Source organism: Musca autumnalis, unplaced genomic scaffold, assembly GCF_047663935.1.
Source record: "Musca autumnalis isolate F117 unplaced genomic scaffold, ASM4766393v1 scaffold_2, whole genome shotgun sequence".
Lineage (NCBI taxonomy): Eukaryota > Metazoa > Arthropoda > Insecta > Diptera > Muscidae > Musca > Musca autumnalis.
Window position 1 is genome coordinate 29,945,192 of NW_027411755.1, and position 17,132 is coordinate 29,962,323.

Sequence of the window (17,132 nt, forward strand, 5' to 3'; positions counted from 1 at the left end):
AACAGTGTTTTTGTTATGTTTATTTGTTCGTTCCTCTGTTCAATCTGGCTCTGGGTCTATCTCCAGTTCCAGAAAAGTGGCTGCTTCGATAGGATGTAGCCACAGATCCACTGGAGTTAGATGGGTAGGTTTGGCGGGGCAGTTAAAAAGGTGTTGTGTGTCGTCCGGGCCCATGCCGCATACTGGGCAGATGTCTTGCACGGCGCGATCGATTTCCGCCCAATAAGAATTTAGGCGACTGCAATATCCCGAGCGTAGTTGAGCCAAAACTACTCTAGTTTGTCGTGGCAGCTGACGCTCCTCAGCTGCGATAAATGGAGGATGTACTCCGAGTACTTTATTCACACTATAATTGCTTAAGGCCTTGGCAACTGCATCCGTGTGAATGCTATTCAATCCTGCTTGATATGCTTGTTGATCTAGGGGTTCTCTCCTGTATCGTTGGACCTCTCCCTCTAGAGCATGGATATCCTTCCTGATCTCCCTGAATGGGCCGGGCCTACCCACAAGATGGTGATTGGGATGGCTCACACGATAACATCCAAGCAGGTACTGCAACGAAAGCATCTCATTGTGTTGCTTTACAGGAAGAATTTTTGCCTCCTCATGTAGATGGTCCACTGAAGATTTGAGGAGGCACCCTGTCGCTGTTCTCAGGGCGGCATTCTGGCAAGTTTGAATCTTTTTCCAGTTCGAATCACACAATCTCGGGGACCAGACTGGAGCCGCATAGCTTACCACAGACCGACCTATCGCGTTATGTGTGGTCAACAAGGTTTCTTTATCTGCACCCCAGGTGCTGCCGGCCAGGGACTTGAGGACCTTGTTCCTACTTTTCAACTTGTCGCAGATAGCTGTGGCGTGTGCGCACGACGTGAATGTAATGTCGAATGTGACCCCTAAAATTTTAGGGCAGTTTGTGGTCGGAATTCTGCTACCGTCGACCACGACATTCAACTCACTGTCCATGTGGTGAACAGAGTGGCTGTAGATTTTGTGGGGGAAATCTGCATATTCCTCGAATGGAAAAAGGTGGTAAGATCAGTTAAATAGCTGTTCAGTCTCTCACAGATGTCATCAGGATAGGTACCCGACGCCAAGATCGTGCAATCATCCGCTTACGTCACGATCTCAATGCCGTCTGGAGGGGGTGGAATACAGGAGAGGTAGAGGTTAAACAGTTCCGGAGATATCACCCCACCTTGGGGAACTCCCTGTTTCACTCTACGGGGTTTGGACTTCTTATTCCTGAATTCCACGTACGACTGGCGTCCACACATATAGTTGACTATCCAACGTTTCAAGCATGGCCGGAGGGTTGTCTGCTCAATGTCCTCAAACAGCGTGGAGTGCCTGACTGTATCAAAGGCTTTTGATAAGTCAAGAGCCACCATCACTGTTCTATCGCACGGCCGTCTCTGGTTGAGTCCTTTACAGATATATGTGGTAATGGCGTGCAGCGCTGTTGTCGTGCTGTGCTGCTTACGGAATCCATGTTGATGATCGGCAACTTGATAGCTATTTCTGATACTGGGGAGGATCAAGACCTCAAGTGTCTTTGCTAAGGGCGACAAAAGCGAAATCGGTCTGTACGATTCACTTTTGCTGGCATCCTTGCCTGGCTTCCGTAGTGGGACCACCCTGCCCATTTTCCAGACTTCGGGAACAACGAGGGTGGCTAGCGACAAGTTGAAGACTTTGGTGAGATACTCGACTCCCGGCTCATCCAGCTGCTTCAACATTACCATGGAGATTCCATCAGGGCCCAACGCTTTGATGATTTAGCGTTCCTGATGGCATTGGCAACATCATCCATTGTAAATTGTGGTGGTTCATCCTCGGCAGGAAGAGATCTGATGCGACGTAATACTCTTCTCTTCGTCCTGCCACTCTAGGGATGCTCGACAAACTGTCGATTGAAATTACATGTGTACATGTGTGCCAAAAGACATCGGCTTTTTGGAGTTCACATGACGGAATCCCAATCTCACTTCTCCTCTTCCGACAACACAGCCTTGCTGGTATACTGCAGAGGCCTTAAATGGCTATGGGCGGGTTAACTTAAAATATCAGTTAATCCACTATTTAAATATTTCCATCTGATCCCTCCTCTTTATTCTCTTATTATCTTTCTACATCTCCCCCCTTCTTTTCACTTTCCATCTCCTTTCTCCTATCCAAATCTAATCTTCCATATCCTTAGCGGCAACAAGACGAAACAGTCAACATCGTCACCACATCCAGAGACACACTCGCCATAGACATCTCATCTATAACCGTCTTTTCATTCCATCACCAGTATCCATCATCGCCACATCCGGAGTTGCACCTATTCACTTCACCTTAACCATCAAGCTATCAATCAATACTATTCAATACCCGGGATGATCACAATGGACCTCAAGGTCTCCGAGTGGAGTGGCTGCCATTTACAGCAGCTGCGCATCCTAAAACCTAAACTAACACGCTGCCGTGGGATTGTAAGAATCTATAGGATAGAAGTCTTTCGTAGAAGACTCCTATATGATAGAAGGTCTCCGTAGAATGCTTCTATAAAACATTTATGAAATAGAACTTTTTGGGGTTTTGATCTAACCGAATACTATCACTTCCACTTGGAATTTTCCACACCCAAGATTGCCTATTGCACACTGTTATTACTAGACAGACAGGCAGGGCTAACCCGCCTCTAAGTTGTTCGATGAGGCACATTGTTGGTCGTATCAAAGTGTTGTTATCCTCGTTAGCCTAAATGTTGAAGCTTTTGAGCTTTTGTGGTGAAGGTAGCCGAATAAATGTTTGGTCCTAACCATTTAATTCGAAAGTTCTTGTGCAGAGAATTCATTTTAGTTGGTGGCCGCACAGAATTTAGAACTTTCGGTCCATTATCTCAGCTAGTATGGAGTTCCCACGAACAAAATAACATCATTGTGACCAGGACCACAAGAGCTAGCTGCGGTAAACACGACACTCAAACAGACCTTTAAGCGCACTTAAATGAAATTTTCATAAAGCACCTGGTTGCCAAATTCTGAAATAAATTAAATATAAGTTTGGGAAAAATATAATGAGAAGCCAATTTACTTACTACCTTTGAGAGTTATCGTGCGCAACAGCCAGACAGACGGACTGATAATTGCCTGAATGGTCTTTGGGGTTTAAAACCATTATTTCGATAAGGTATATTTTCTATTGAATCTGTATATATGTATTTCCCTAATTAACGAAAATTTCCCTTTGAATATAAACATCCTTTCACCACTGTTGTTTGTATTGTTATTTTGTAACAATGCCAAAGGAAGAATGTATGTATGTATGTCATATATAAATTTATGTGAGCCTACTATGAAGTCTTGTGGTTTATATTGTTTTTTATTATAGTTTTATTTTGTACAATTTTCCCCTCCAAAGAGAGGGGATTGGGTGCTTATTTTAGCTTATTTTTCAGCAGAGTTGACTGCATTTACCTTGACAATCCAATTCCAAAAGGGATGCATAACATAAACACTCAACGGTGAGGTATCGCGTGCGCTATACTGTAAAGAAAGAAGGAAAGAGAGAGAAAACGAACATTAATAAAGCATGAATATAAATTAAAAGGTTTATAGGTAGAAAAAAATAGTTCCTAAAGGGGGAATAGGTGATACACTTTTGATTTCACACAAAACGAAAATGGCAAGAACGAAAAGAAACTATGGCTAATGGATTGAATTCATTTAAGCGTTCTTTCCACTAATCGCTGGCTAAGTAGAATTTGCTGGGAAATTAGAAGAAAAAAAAAACGATTTAAATTGATTGTAGTGACACGGATTTGAAGGATAATCGTTGGCTAAGCTGTCGCAATGCCTTTGATATGGAAGTAAATGTGGAAATGAAAACAAACAGATAAGGCTGTCATACCTTACTTGGGTAGTTGTTAAGCTAAAATTATGTCAAACGGCCAACCTTAGCGCATACAAATTTTTATTTGAAAACTCTTTAGAAATGTAATAAAGCAAACCGCTTTTATTTCAATAATAAAACTCCCAATAACATATAATTTGCATTTAATTATCATTTATGTGAGTGAGTAAACACTTGTGCTGAGGAAAAAAAAACCAAACATTATCCAATCTAGAAAGGGGAGGGAGGTAAGTTCAATGAACTACGAGTATGTATTGTGAACACGTGCAAATTCAGGTAAACACACAATTGTGTGACCCAAATTTTGCTTTAGCTTCTCATAATTGTATTTATACATAAAACCTTATAATTGCTGGTACCAGTACCAGTGTTTACTTAGTGGACAAGAAGCTTAAAGACTTGGAATAAAAGAAATTAAAAAGAAAAATCATTCCGGTTTCATTATTGTTTTTGGGTTGACTTTCTTTGAAAGTACTTTGGTCTCCGCTTCTTTATGTGGTACATTTGTTTTGTGACCAGTGGTCATTAAACACACAGCATGGTCTCACTCAAACAGATGAGTATAAGACAAGTTTGTAGGTTATTACTTGAAATCATCTCCACAGTTAAAGGGAAGAACATGGCCTTCTGTGTGCTATTCAAAGAAAAATTAAAAGAATTATTCATGGATTCTTAAAAAAATTAAGAATTTTTTCCAAAGAAGATCAGTCTTTTATGCAACACAATCTATAGTAAAGTTGTGTACCAAGTCAACGGCAGAATTATGATCAATTATCGATAGTTTCACATAACATCGCTAATTAGCGATGATTTTTGGGTATAAACATGTAACAATGACTTTGCGATCACAGCAATGCTTTCAAAATGATTTCGTTTACCAACTAAAAATAAACTATAGAAAGTGTTAATTCAACAAACTTGTTCTGTAGAAAAAGTAAATTCAAGGAACTTTTTCTATAGAAAAATCAATTTAATTTAATTTATTTCAAGATTGGTAACCAAGCCAAAGCCGTATATGTTACAAAAACAAACTTAACACAAACTACACTCAAATCTTATATTAGAACTTAAATCTAATAAATACATAACAATGCAAAAAAAATTATTTTCTTAAAAAAAAGACACACGAAATTAGGGATCTTTTTCTATAGAAAGAGGCAATTCAGCAAACTTTTTCTTACAGAAAAATTCAATTCATCAAACATTTCCATAGAAAAAGCGAACTCAGCTAAAGTTTTCTATAGAAAAGACACTTAGCAAACATTTTCTATAGAAAAAGGCAATTCAGCAAACTTTTTCTATAGCAAAAAGGCAATTCAGCGAACGTCTTCTATAGAAAAAGGCAATTCAGCAAACTTTTTCTATAGCAAAAAGGCAATTCAGCGAACGTCTTCTATAAAAAATGTCAATTCAGCAAACTTGTTCTGTAGAAAAAGTAAATTCATGGAACTTTTTCTATAGAAAAAGTAAATTCAGGGATCTTTTTCTATAGAAAGAGGCACTTCAGCAAAAATTCTTTTATCAGAAAAATTCAATTCATCAAACTTTTCCATAGAAAAAGCGAACTCAGCAAACGTTTTCTATAGAAAAAGGCAATTCAGCAAACTTTTTCTATTGAAAAATGCAATTTAGCAAACTTTTAAGGGTTGTTTGAGGATAGATTTGAAAATTTTACCGAAAATATTCCCTGTTGTCCTGCTAACATGGGTGACGTAGGGGATGGAAGATACCAAGCAACGGTCCTGACCGGTTTTAACATGGCAAAGCCCAGGATTTATCTTGGTCCCTCTTTCATCTCAAGTGGACACTGATCTCCCCGTGGTGTCACCTGGGGAACTGCCTTTAACACCCGTTAAAGGTAGTGAGCTAACATGTGCCGCGCGTTCACCCATAAGAACGTTAAAAACTTGGGTTTGGGCGTCGGGTTAGTAACCCTCCCCTAGAAAAAACAGCCTACTATGAAAAAACGAAAGAAAAGAAAAACAAACCCCTCTAAAGTTGACGAACCCCGCAAACGTTTTAAGGACTATGATCTGCGAATCTGCACCTGGAATGTTCGCACTCTTTATAGAGAAGGTGTAGTCTTCGCATTGGCAGACGTACTTGAAAAGTACAAGGCTGATATTACTGCCATACAGGAAATACGATGGATTGGGAAAGGCGTCACAACAACACCTAAAGGTGACGCACTGTATTATAGCTGCCATGACGTAAAGCATGAGTTTGGTTGCGGATTTGTAGTTAGTCGGAGACTAAAACATCTGTTATCCAGCTTCACTCCAGTGAATGAAAGACTTGCTGCAATTCGAATAAAAGCTAAATTCTTCAACATCAGCTTTATTTGCGCTCATGCTTCCACTGAAGAAAAGGACGAACAGACCAAAGATATATTTTACGAGCGCTTAGAAGAAACATATGACAGTTGCCCTGCCCATGACATTAAAATCATTCTAGGCGATTTTAATGCCAAAATTGGAAAGGAGAATATCTTTGGCCCAACAGTCGGGAAATTCAGCCTCCACAGTGAAACATCTGACAATGGTATGATGCTGATAGACTTTGCAGCTGCAAAAAACATGGTAGTTAGCAGTACCAGATTTAATCATCTCGATATGCATAAGGGCACCTGGCTGTCTCCAGATCAGAAAACAAGAAATCAAATTGATCATGTTGTGATAGATGGAAGACATTCATCGAGCGTGTTGGATGTACGATCGTTCCGAGGCGCAAACATTGATTCGGACCACTACCTTGTTGCAGCAAAGGTACGCACCCGCTTAAACGTAGCAAACAAAGTACGAACAGACACAACACGAAAGTTAGACATCGGTAAGCTGCAATCACAACAGATAGCCACAGCATATTCCACTCAACTAGCCCAATTGCTTAATCAAAGCACTCCTCATCCCGATAACATATCAGCGCAATCGCAAAGCATTGTCCACTCCATGCAAACAGCCGCAAAATCCATACTTGGATACCAGAGGCCTCCACCAAGGAATCCATGGTATGATCAGGAGTGTCATGCTGCCACCGAAGAGAAAAATGCGGCATATAGGGCTACTTTACAATCCGTAGCAACGCGTAGCGCACGAGAGAGATACAGGGAGAAAAGGAGAGAGGAGAAACGTCTTTTCCGCAGGAAAAAGAGAGAGATGGAAAAGCGGGAGGGTGAAAAAATCGAGATGTATAGGAGCCAGAATGAAGTTCGAAAATTCTACCAAAGAGTCAAGCATCAAACTGATGGCTTTGGTACAGGCACATCCTCCTGTAGAGACCAGCAAGGTAATTTGGTAACTGATACAGATAGTGTACTCAGGATATGGAAAGAACATTTTTCAAAACTGTTGGTATCCAATAGCAGCGAAGACGACGAAGATACCACAGTCCCAATCCCAGAAGATGGTATTGAATGTATACCGCCCAGCCAAGATGAGGTAAAGACAGCAATAAATCGGCTGAAGAATAATAAGGCAGCAGGAGCCGATGGCTTACCAGCCGAGCTGTACAAAACCGGAGGCGACACGCTGATAAGGTGTATTCATCAGCTAGTTAGCACCATCTGGCAGGAAGAACGAGTACCCGACGATTGGAACCTGAGTATCCTGTGCCCCGTCCACAAGAAGGGAGATAAGACTGTATGCTCTAACTATAGGGGCATAAGTCTACTCCCTATTGCCTACAAGATCGTGTCAGGGATATTGTGCGAACGACTAAAGCCTATGGTCAACGAGATAATTGGACCATACCAATGCGGCTTTAGACCTGGCAAGTCCACCATTGACCAGATATTTACCTTGAGACAAATCCTGGAAAAGACCCAAGAGATGCAGATCGGCACCTACCACCTTTTTGTCGATTATAAAGCAGCCTTCGACAGTCCGCTGCGTTCAAAGGTATTCCATTTCTGAATTTGGTATCCCCGTAAAGCTCATCCGGCTTTGCACAATGACTTTAACTGACACGAGGTCATCAGATAAAATAGGAAATAACCTCTCCGAAGAGTTTGGTACCAAAAGAGGTTTCAGACAAGGAGACAGCCTTTCGTGTGATCTCTTTAACATCCTGCTAGAAAAGGTTATACGAGAGGCAAACGTCAAAAGAAGAGGCACAATCTACACCAATAGTCACATGTTACTTGCTTATGCTGATGATATAGACATCATGGGCCGATCAGTAAAAGAAGTAACTGATACCTTTATGAAGGTCGAAGGAGAATCTGCTAAAGTGGGTCTGGCGGTAAACGGTGAGAAGACCAAGTTGATGGTGTCGACGCGTAATGCGTCCATTGAGCTCGGACCGACTGTGGAAGTTGGCTCCTATAATATTGAGGTAGTAAAAGACTTCGTCTACCTCGGCACCTCCGTAAACACAACAAACGACATCAGTTGTGAAATAAAAAGAAGAATCGTATTGGCAAACAGATGCTACTTTGGTTTAAGTAAGCAGTTTAAAAACAAAGCCACATCTCGTCAAACAAAAATAACGCTCTACAAAACACTGATACTACCCGTGCTGATGTATGGCTCCGAAGCCTGGGTACTTGCGCAAGCAGACATGGCAGTGCTTGGTGTGTTTGAGAGAAAAATTCTTCGAAAGATCTACGGACCAATCTGCGTTGACGGTGAATATCGATGTCGCATGAACCACGAGCTGTATCTGTTGTACAACAACATCAATATTGTTAAACGTATCGAGATGCAGCGATTGCGTTGGCTAGGCCATATCATACGAATGAGCGATGATGACCCCGCTAAAAAGGTGTATAAACACGGACCGCTTGGCGGTGCACGCAGAATTGGCAGGCCAAGGAATAGATTGCGCAAACAAGTGGATGATGAGATGAAAAGGCGCGGTATTCCAGAAATCGAAGCAACAAATAGAGAGAATTGGAGATCTTTTCTTAGTTCGGTCTACAGAACAAATGTTCTGTAATGGGCCAGCTAAGTAAGTAAAGTCCTGCTAACATCGATATAACATCAATAATTACTCAGCAAGTTCTCCCAGTGAATTTTACTGTCTCAAGCAGGAAAAATTGCAAAATTAATCGAACATCATTTTGTAAGAACTTGCAAGAAAGACAGCTGTTTCCGATAATGTAGAAAATTTGTTTTTATTTCTTTTGATATTTTAAACCAAATAAAACAAAAACATAAATTTTAAAATTGCATTTTACTTAATTAAATCAATAATCAATCATACGCACAATGCTTAAGAATCTATGTGAATTTTTTTGCTCAAAAATTTTAACATTTCAAATTTTAGAGGACAAATTTCCCAGCAACATTTTGTAAGTTCTCAGTCATAGAACTGTCAAAAACCTCTCTCAACTCACTCTCTTTTACTGGACAATTTTGCTGTTGAACAGGATTCAGTAAAAATTTGGACGAATTTTTAAAAATTTTTCATGATGTAAGAGGTGATCGAGACAAAAACAAGTAGGAAAAGCGTTAAGTACAGTCGGGCTGGACTTTTTATACCCTCCACCACAAATTTCAGCCATTTCGGTGGATTAATGTGGACACAACCTTCACAATACCGAAAATCGGGAGATGTTGTCCTATGGGGGCTATATCAAAACGTGGACCTATATAAACATTTTATGGTAGAAATATTTCTTAGCCTCTGGAAACCCAAAATACAAAGTTACAACCGACTCTATTGTCAAATGGGACGCGTACTTTATATGGGGCGTTCTATGGGGGCTATACGAAAGCGTGGACCTACATAGCCCGCTTTCAATACCAAAACTCTCTTACGTACATATAATAGATTCTCCCAAAATTTCATCCACCTACGTCATTCCGTTCGGACGCTAGAGTGATTTCCACAGACGGACAGATGGACGGACATTACTATATCGATGTAGAATTGCACGCTGATCAAGAATATATATAGTTTGTGGGGTCTACAATGATTATTTCGAGTAGTTACAAACGGAATGACAAACTTAATATACCCCCACATCCTATGGTGGAGGGTATAAAAAACTTCTCATCTTCTATCCTGGACACACAAAATTGCCTAACATAATTTTTGGCCTCAAAAGCCTTTATTTCCATGTCTTTAACAACCCCGCTTGAGGTCCATTAGATTAAAAAAATCTGTTCATGTCTTAGAGAGTATTGAAGCCACCGATTATGTGGTTATCAGATTCTGTGAAGACACCAACCAGTAGTATCTTAAAGATCCTAGCAAGTAAAAAGAGAATCAGCCCACATCTAAATATCCTCATACATACATATACATATTCCCACAACATTCCCAACTGGACAAGGGAGACTTCTTCCATATAAAAGAGTGTACGCCAATTCATATTGGATTAATGAAATGGGACTTACTTTTTATCGCCGAGCCTGAACGGCATGTCTTATGACAACACTTCTACAGCAGTTTTTCATGGCTGAAATACTCAGGACAGCCAACATTAAACTGCAACTTATTTGCCACCGCCGAAAATTTTGATGATCTGGTCAGGGATTAAACCGCAGACCTTCTGCCTACCAGAATTCCATACGACAAATTAAACTGGTCAACGAAATGAAAAAAGTTGGCTGTTTCCTTCAATATTTGTATGTTTCTAACTCAGATTGTCGAGTTATTTTCAAATTCGGAAGCAGTTTTTCTCTAGCAGCTCTTGTTATCGATATATATGACACATCGTCCTAGGCTGGACGAACAAATTGATAGTTTCTCATTTTGCGTGGTGAGCGGAGAAGCTCCTACGAAGTTAAGAGAAGATTGCCACAACCCGGCAGATATCATTACTGTGGCTCCTGGTCTGATAAATGACGTGTCCTGGCAACCTGTCATTTCCGTAGACTCAGAATCATGACCTCTGACCGCCTACTTTTGCCCTCCGTTATATGTAAGGCATTAGTTCGGTTTTGGAGGGCAATAACTGTCAGACGCTGGGGGCCTTCAATGCTCATCGTGAATTTTGCCATTACGTGCTTAGCTTCCCAATTTACATTGTGAACGGAGAAGATCCTACGAGTATAAGAGGAGATTGCCAAAAGTCGCCAGACATCAACATTGCGGCAACTGGTTTCATAAATGATGTTTCCCATCTTTTCCCTTGGCTCGGACCACATTCCTATCATCGGTCCGTAAATATACCACCCGACTTCATAACCTCTGACCGCCGTATTTTTCTGAACCATGGAAAAGCTGATTGGGAAGGGCGCAAAGAATTCACGAATCACCGCTTCAGAGAGCTGTCCATTCCCTCAGAAGCTGAAATCATTTTGTTGGTGCAATACCAAAATTTCCCAGCCGAGATGACGGGACTAACAAAGAACCAAAAGTTAGGGAATTTATTCTTAGAGACGAGCATAAGCGGAAAAAGTGGCTATATCACCTTAAGCAATACAATATTGGTACAGGATAAAGGAAACTGAGGGCAACGGTTAAAACACTCTCGAATCCGAGAGAAGGATGGTAGAACGGCTGTCACTTTCAACGGCGTGTTATTTAAACCGCCAAGGTACCACCCACCACAATTCACGATGAGCGATGCAGATGTCATTCGAAAAGCAAAATCGTCCAAAGCGTTGGGCCAATACGTAATCTCAAGGCTAACGCTTAAGCAACAAGATGAACCGGCAGTTTAGTATTTCACAAGTGTTCTCAATTTATCGTTAGTCATCCATATTTTAACAAAAGCCTGCAAAGTTTGCAGGTTGGTCCCGCTAGGGGGAGTTCCCCAAGACGCGGTGATATCTCGTCTTATGTGGAAATGTTTGATAGGTTAAATGTCTATATAGATTAACTAGCGCAGTTCTTGTAACTGAGGAATATGAAAATATCCACCGTTAATCCACTGCCACACTGTTCACCACTGGGACGGCTGAAATGAGGATCCCACTGTACTGATTTCGATCACTAACTATCCCCAGATATTGGTTACAACATTCGACAACATGTTTTTTAAGTCGTTAGCGAAAACCACAGCTATTTGTGACAAGATCAGAAGTAAGAACAAGATCCTCAAGTCGCTGCAGGCAGTACTTGGATTGCTGACAAAGAAACTTTGTTGAGTTCTTACCTAGCAATAGGCCGGTCTGCGCGGCGTCCGTGTGGTAAGCAAATTATAGCGTTAGGCTATGGAAGAACGTTTAAACATGTTAGAGTACGGTCCTGAGAATTGCAACAGGGTGTAAATGTGGTCCTCGGAGAACATTCCTCCCCATCGAAGCTGAGGAGCCTCAACTACACTCGGGATGGTGCAGCCGTCTGAAATTCTATAGGGCAAGGATTAATGACACCGTATAAAAACATCTGCGCAGCATGCGGCCTTTTCAACTAACATGCCAAACCTACTCAACTAACTCCAATAGATATGTGGCTACATCCCATCGCATCCACATTTCTACAACTGGAGATTGACCCAGAGCCAGATTTAGCAAAAAAAACGAACATCTCAAATACTGTTACAACAACAACTACTATGAGCTATAAATTGTTTAAAACGATCCGTGACCTGCTCTTAAATTGTGCTTTTCAGAAAATTTTAAACTTTGTGTGGGAGGTACCTGATGGAGTAGACCGATATAGTACATATGCAAACCTAATCCACTAGCCCTATTCTGTAACTTTTATCGATTAAAAAATTGTTAAAATTGCTTTTGTTTTTGTAACAACTACAAAACAAATGAAATTGTTGTAAAATAAACAATGAGTAGAGTTGTTAAAAAGTTACAGAATAGGCCCCCATATCTGGAAAAAATATTACCATTTGCAAAGTTTAGACAGAATCGACATCTCTCCTAGGGAGTAGAGTTCTCGTGTCCACTATTTTATCGAAAAAAGTTGAACTTTTGTAGGAGGAGGTACCCAAAAAGATCCACCTTCAAACTTGATCTGAGTTTGGACAAAAAGTTTGGCCAAATCGGTGGATCCGTTCGACAGTTATTGTTTGCACCAGACAGACGGACGGACAGGCGCTAAATTGAACTAAAAAAAATAATTGCAATGCTGTACGCTTAAATAGGGGATCGAAATGCCGAAAATTGTATCGATTGAAAAGTTGTTAAAATGTCTTGTTTTTGTTACAAATACAAAACAAACAAAAGAAATTGTTGTAAAATAAACAATGAGCAAAGTTGTTAAAAAGTTACAGAATAGGACTACTGTGGGCCTATTCTGTACTACTGTGGGCCTTTTAAAAAAATTTGTTAAAACTGTCGTTATGAAAACAACACAAAAATAGTAGTTGTTAAAAAATCGACAAAAATGTTCAATATTGGATTTGCCTTTGGTTTGTGTGTATGTTTTGTTGAAAGCTTTTGAATGTTTATATACAATTTGTCTACATTTTTACAGAATAGCACAATCGTTACTGCAAACAATTTTTAGTGTCGACAACGTTGTCGATTGTTTTAATGATTAAAATGTTACAGAAAAGGCCTACTGCCCCCCTATTCAGTAACTTTTTAACAACTTTATTCATTGTTTATTTTACGACAATTTCATTTGTTTGTTTTATAGTTGTTACAAAAACAAAAGAAATTTTAACTTTTCAATCGATAAAAGTTATGTTAGGTTAGGTTAGGTATGTGATGAAAACCGAATCGACTCGATTTGCAGAATCGAAATGGTATATAATCAGAGTGCCGTTGATGATATATATAGTTTTGCTTCGCAAACGCCCCTTATTTGAATAATATTTTTAAAATCCATTTTCAATTTCATTAAAATATTCACCAAAATTATAGATATACGATTTTGACTTATGGCAAATCGAGTCGAATTGTTTTCCATCACATACCTGATAGTTTTTTCAATAGAATCGCCTTAGTTTATATATCTCGATTAACCCATTAATGTCCATTGGTAACTTAAGTTACCAAATGACACCTTTCTCTTTGTTGTACTCTGAGAAAGAATTGGGCATGTTTTTTAATTTTGGTTTATTTCATGTCAATTTCTTCTCGTGTTTGTATTTTATAAGCTGCTAATTTTTGACCTGTTTCAAAAATCCTATTTCATGAGAAAGTTTTAAAGTTTTTTTAAAGTGTTTGTATATAGAAATATATCTTAATTATGTTTTAGATAAAAAAATATGTAGAATTACTGTTTTATACTTAGAGATATAATGTGACCACGGGTACAAAATTTTAGGCAAAACTCCAACAAAAAAAAAATTGACATTAATGGGTTTATTAAACTAATTAAAATCGCACATATTATGAGTGGCCTCTACACTAAAAAGGCAAAACTTAAAAATAAATATTCAGCTGATACCGGCTAACTCGGCTGATTTGAACCAGGGTCGTCACCACAGAAAATGTTGCTGACGTTTTAGCGTCCATAATCACAATTCACTTAACAAATTTTACGATATGAAAGACATTCTACCATCTAAAATCTAAAAATCTCTATTGTGGAGTTATAACTCATTGGCAAGGTGTAGCTTGATTTGTAATATTTCCCCAGCATTCTACTGATATGTATGTAACAATTCAAAACATTGTCAAAACATATTCAGAATAACATTAGTAAATTAGTAATCCACTTGTGTTTGTTGTTTTTGTCCATGCCACATAGTGGATAAGATCCGATTGAGGTATTGACGACTGATATTTGAAGGAATATTCTTTTATGGGCCATCAAACCAATAAACGTGGGTTTTTTTAAGAATATTTTTTCATTGGCCATCGGATCAATAAACCGCGAACCTGTGTAACCCCTTCTCAATATACATATAATAAAGCACCAATCTAAATAAATTAAAAATGGGATAAAAGTGTCTACAGTTAATCAAAGCACATTTTAGTTACCTCAATATTTGGGTTTTCACAGATTGTGACTTTAAATGTCTCTTAAATGTCCCATAAGTGGTCCCTCAAGTCGTAACAAGCTTTCCAAACACTCATTACATGTGCTGAACAATCTTTCATATGTCGTTTAAATTATTTTATTATCGTATTTGCTTAATTTGCAACGAATGGAATCTAATGGTGCCACTGAGCGACGCAAAGCCTTAAATGTAGAGGCGCCAAAAGCATTGAAGTATCATATTTACAACTTTTATTACATACTAGGTGTGTATTTTATTGCAGGCAGGTCATTGGCGGTGATTTAATCCATTCACCAATGGGATGGGTGCAAAAACGTGTTATGCATGCAACAAATTGTATGTTTAGAACCTCAAAAAGTTTTTCCCTTAGTAATAACTTCCCCCACATAAATTGCATGTTAACATAATCCAGACAAAAAATCTTAATGCAATTCGGATGGTGGGCTTGAAGTTAACTTTAACCACAAACAAATTGGATCTTGTTTGTCTTTTGGTAATAAGATACACTTTTAATAGTTGTCCACTATAACTATAGATTAGATAAGCCTGAAAATACGAAAATCCTGACTAGTTTCTTCTTATTTATATAACAACTATGATGTTAATACATATTACCATTTATCAATTATTATTCCCTATTCAAATTGTGCATTGTGTGTGTCTCTTTGACATTTTGCAAACCGGTCTCTCAATCTAAATCACTCTCACGTCTATTCCCTATGCAAATCGTACAAAATGCAATACCATCTATAAAATTTGTAGTTTATTAATTAAGAATAACAATAAATTACTTTCTTTTTAATAAATTTAACTTACCTTATAATTATCGAATCCATTGAGATGTTCTTTACTCAGGTATTTATAATTCAACAGCTGTTGTAACAGAGTCATGATGATGATGCCGGCAAATGAGTTGAGAGATCTAAATTGGAGAGATGACAGGGAGTGTTGTTTTGTTTGTGAAGGAAGGAAGAAGAGCCCCGAGAAAAAAGTAGTAATTTGAAGAGGGGGAATTATTTTTTTTTTAATTTTTAGTGGTCAACAGCTACATCAAGCCCAGCTCACACACGGCGGACACTGCAGTACAATTGTATTTGTTTAATGGTTTTGTTTTGTTGCTGTTTAAAATTAAAATGAGAATAGTTGTTGCTTGGTTATGTTGATGCCTGTTTGGTGGGATTGTCTTTCTCGTGGTATGTGTGTTAAATTTTAATTGAATTTAATTAAAAAGAATACACAAACAACAACACAAAATAGTTTGAAAGGGGGATTTTTGGTTTAAATAAACATTTAAGCTTATACTACTTTGCTGTTGTTTTATTTATCACATTTTATCACAGTGGTTTAAATTGTCAGGATGTGAATGATAAAATGATATGAAGGAGAAGGCAAAAAATGTGTGTGTGCAAAAACACGCGCCTTCTCGCCACAAAAGAACAACAAAGCAGGAACAAATACGCCCACGCAAAATGAATTTGCCGGGATTAAGTAGCAAGCCCCCAACCAGACAAACCGATATCTGAGAAGGACGACAAAGGAGAGGTAGGTACTTAATTTAAAATACCACTCAAACGAAACAAGAAAAACAGACGTCACAAGATTTTTATGTTGAACCACTACTGCCTGCCAACGATTTTTTTCACACGAACTCACGCACGCACCACACTTTTTTGCTTTTTTGGTTATTTCATATGTTTTAGTTTCCGTGATTTATTTTTAAATTTAATACGGAAGTTGAAACGAAATTATTTTCCAACACTTGTTTGTTGTTTTTTTCCGCAAATAAACTACATATTATTGATTTTTACTTTAATTTTTGGTTTGTCGTCACAGCCTCAAGTCACCACTGGAAAATAAAATGTTCTTTTACGAGATTTTTGAATTATTTTCGAATTTCTCATAAACTATTATTCATTCCTTTTGGATTATGTTCTCGCCATAATTTATATAAGCATATTTTACATAGTTTTATTTATAAATTATTATTTTTTCACTCTGTAGTTGTATCGCCGAATCGAATCGAAAAAGTACAACGACAGAAAAATATCAAAATATCCCTCTTCTCACACAATGTTCGGCGGTGTTAAGACTGAATGAGGAAAATGTTTTCTGCGGTGATTACTTGTTCTGCTTTTTGTTTTACATTTCTTTTGGGTTCCGTGAGTTTTTCTATTTTTCTTTGACAGCTTATTCGATTTCATGTTATCGGCAGCGCTGCCACCAGATTGGGAATATTTAATAAAATTTACTTATTTTAGGCTCCAGTGTAAATGAGGTTATAGCTTATTTACTTCAACCAACTCAATTTCATTAAATATCCTGCAAATAAAGCTGAAAACATATCCAACATTTGAGTAAATATTTATGTCAAGAATAAAAGACAAAGTGCTGCTAAGTTTCACTTTTTCTTTATTTTCTACTAGAAATG

The 17,132-nt window shown here is 38.5% G+C and overlaps 1 protein-coding gene across 10 annotated transcripts in view; it reads right to left on the reverse strand.

Annotated features, from left to right (window-relative positions):
• Positions 1-16,863, reverse strand: part of LOC141393840 (ethanolaminephosphotransferase 1) — a 35,003-nt gene extending 18,140 nt beyond the window's left edge. Inside the window, exons 1-3 of one of the 10 annotated variants that reach the window (XM_073967400.1) lie at positions 16,513-16,863; positions 15,521-15,626; positions 3,468-3,536 (exon numbers count right to left, since the gene is read on the reverse strand). In XM_073967400.1, coding sequence (XP_073823501.1) covers positions 3,468-3,536; positions 15,521-15,595 — 144 coding nt within the window. In that variant the 5' untranslated portion in view covers positions 15,596-15,626; positions 16,513-16,863. Of the gene's footprint in view, positions 1-3,467; positions 3,537-15,520; positions 15,823-16,217 lie in introns of all 10 variants that reach the window. The other 9 variants (XM_073967396.1, XM_073967395.1, XM_073967397.1 and 6 more) reach the window with 9 other exon arrangements.
• Positions 16,864-17,132: the final 269 nt, after the last annotated feature.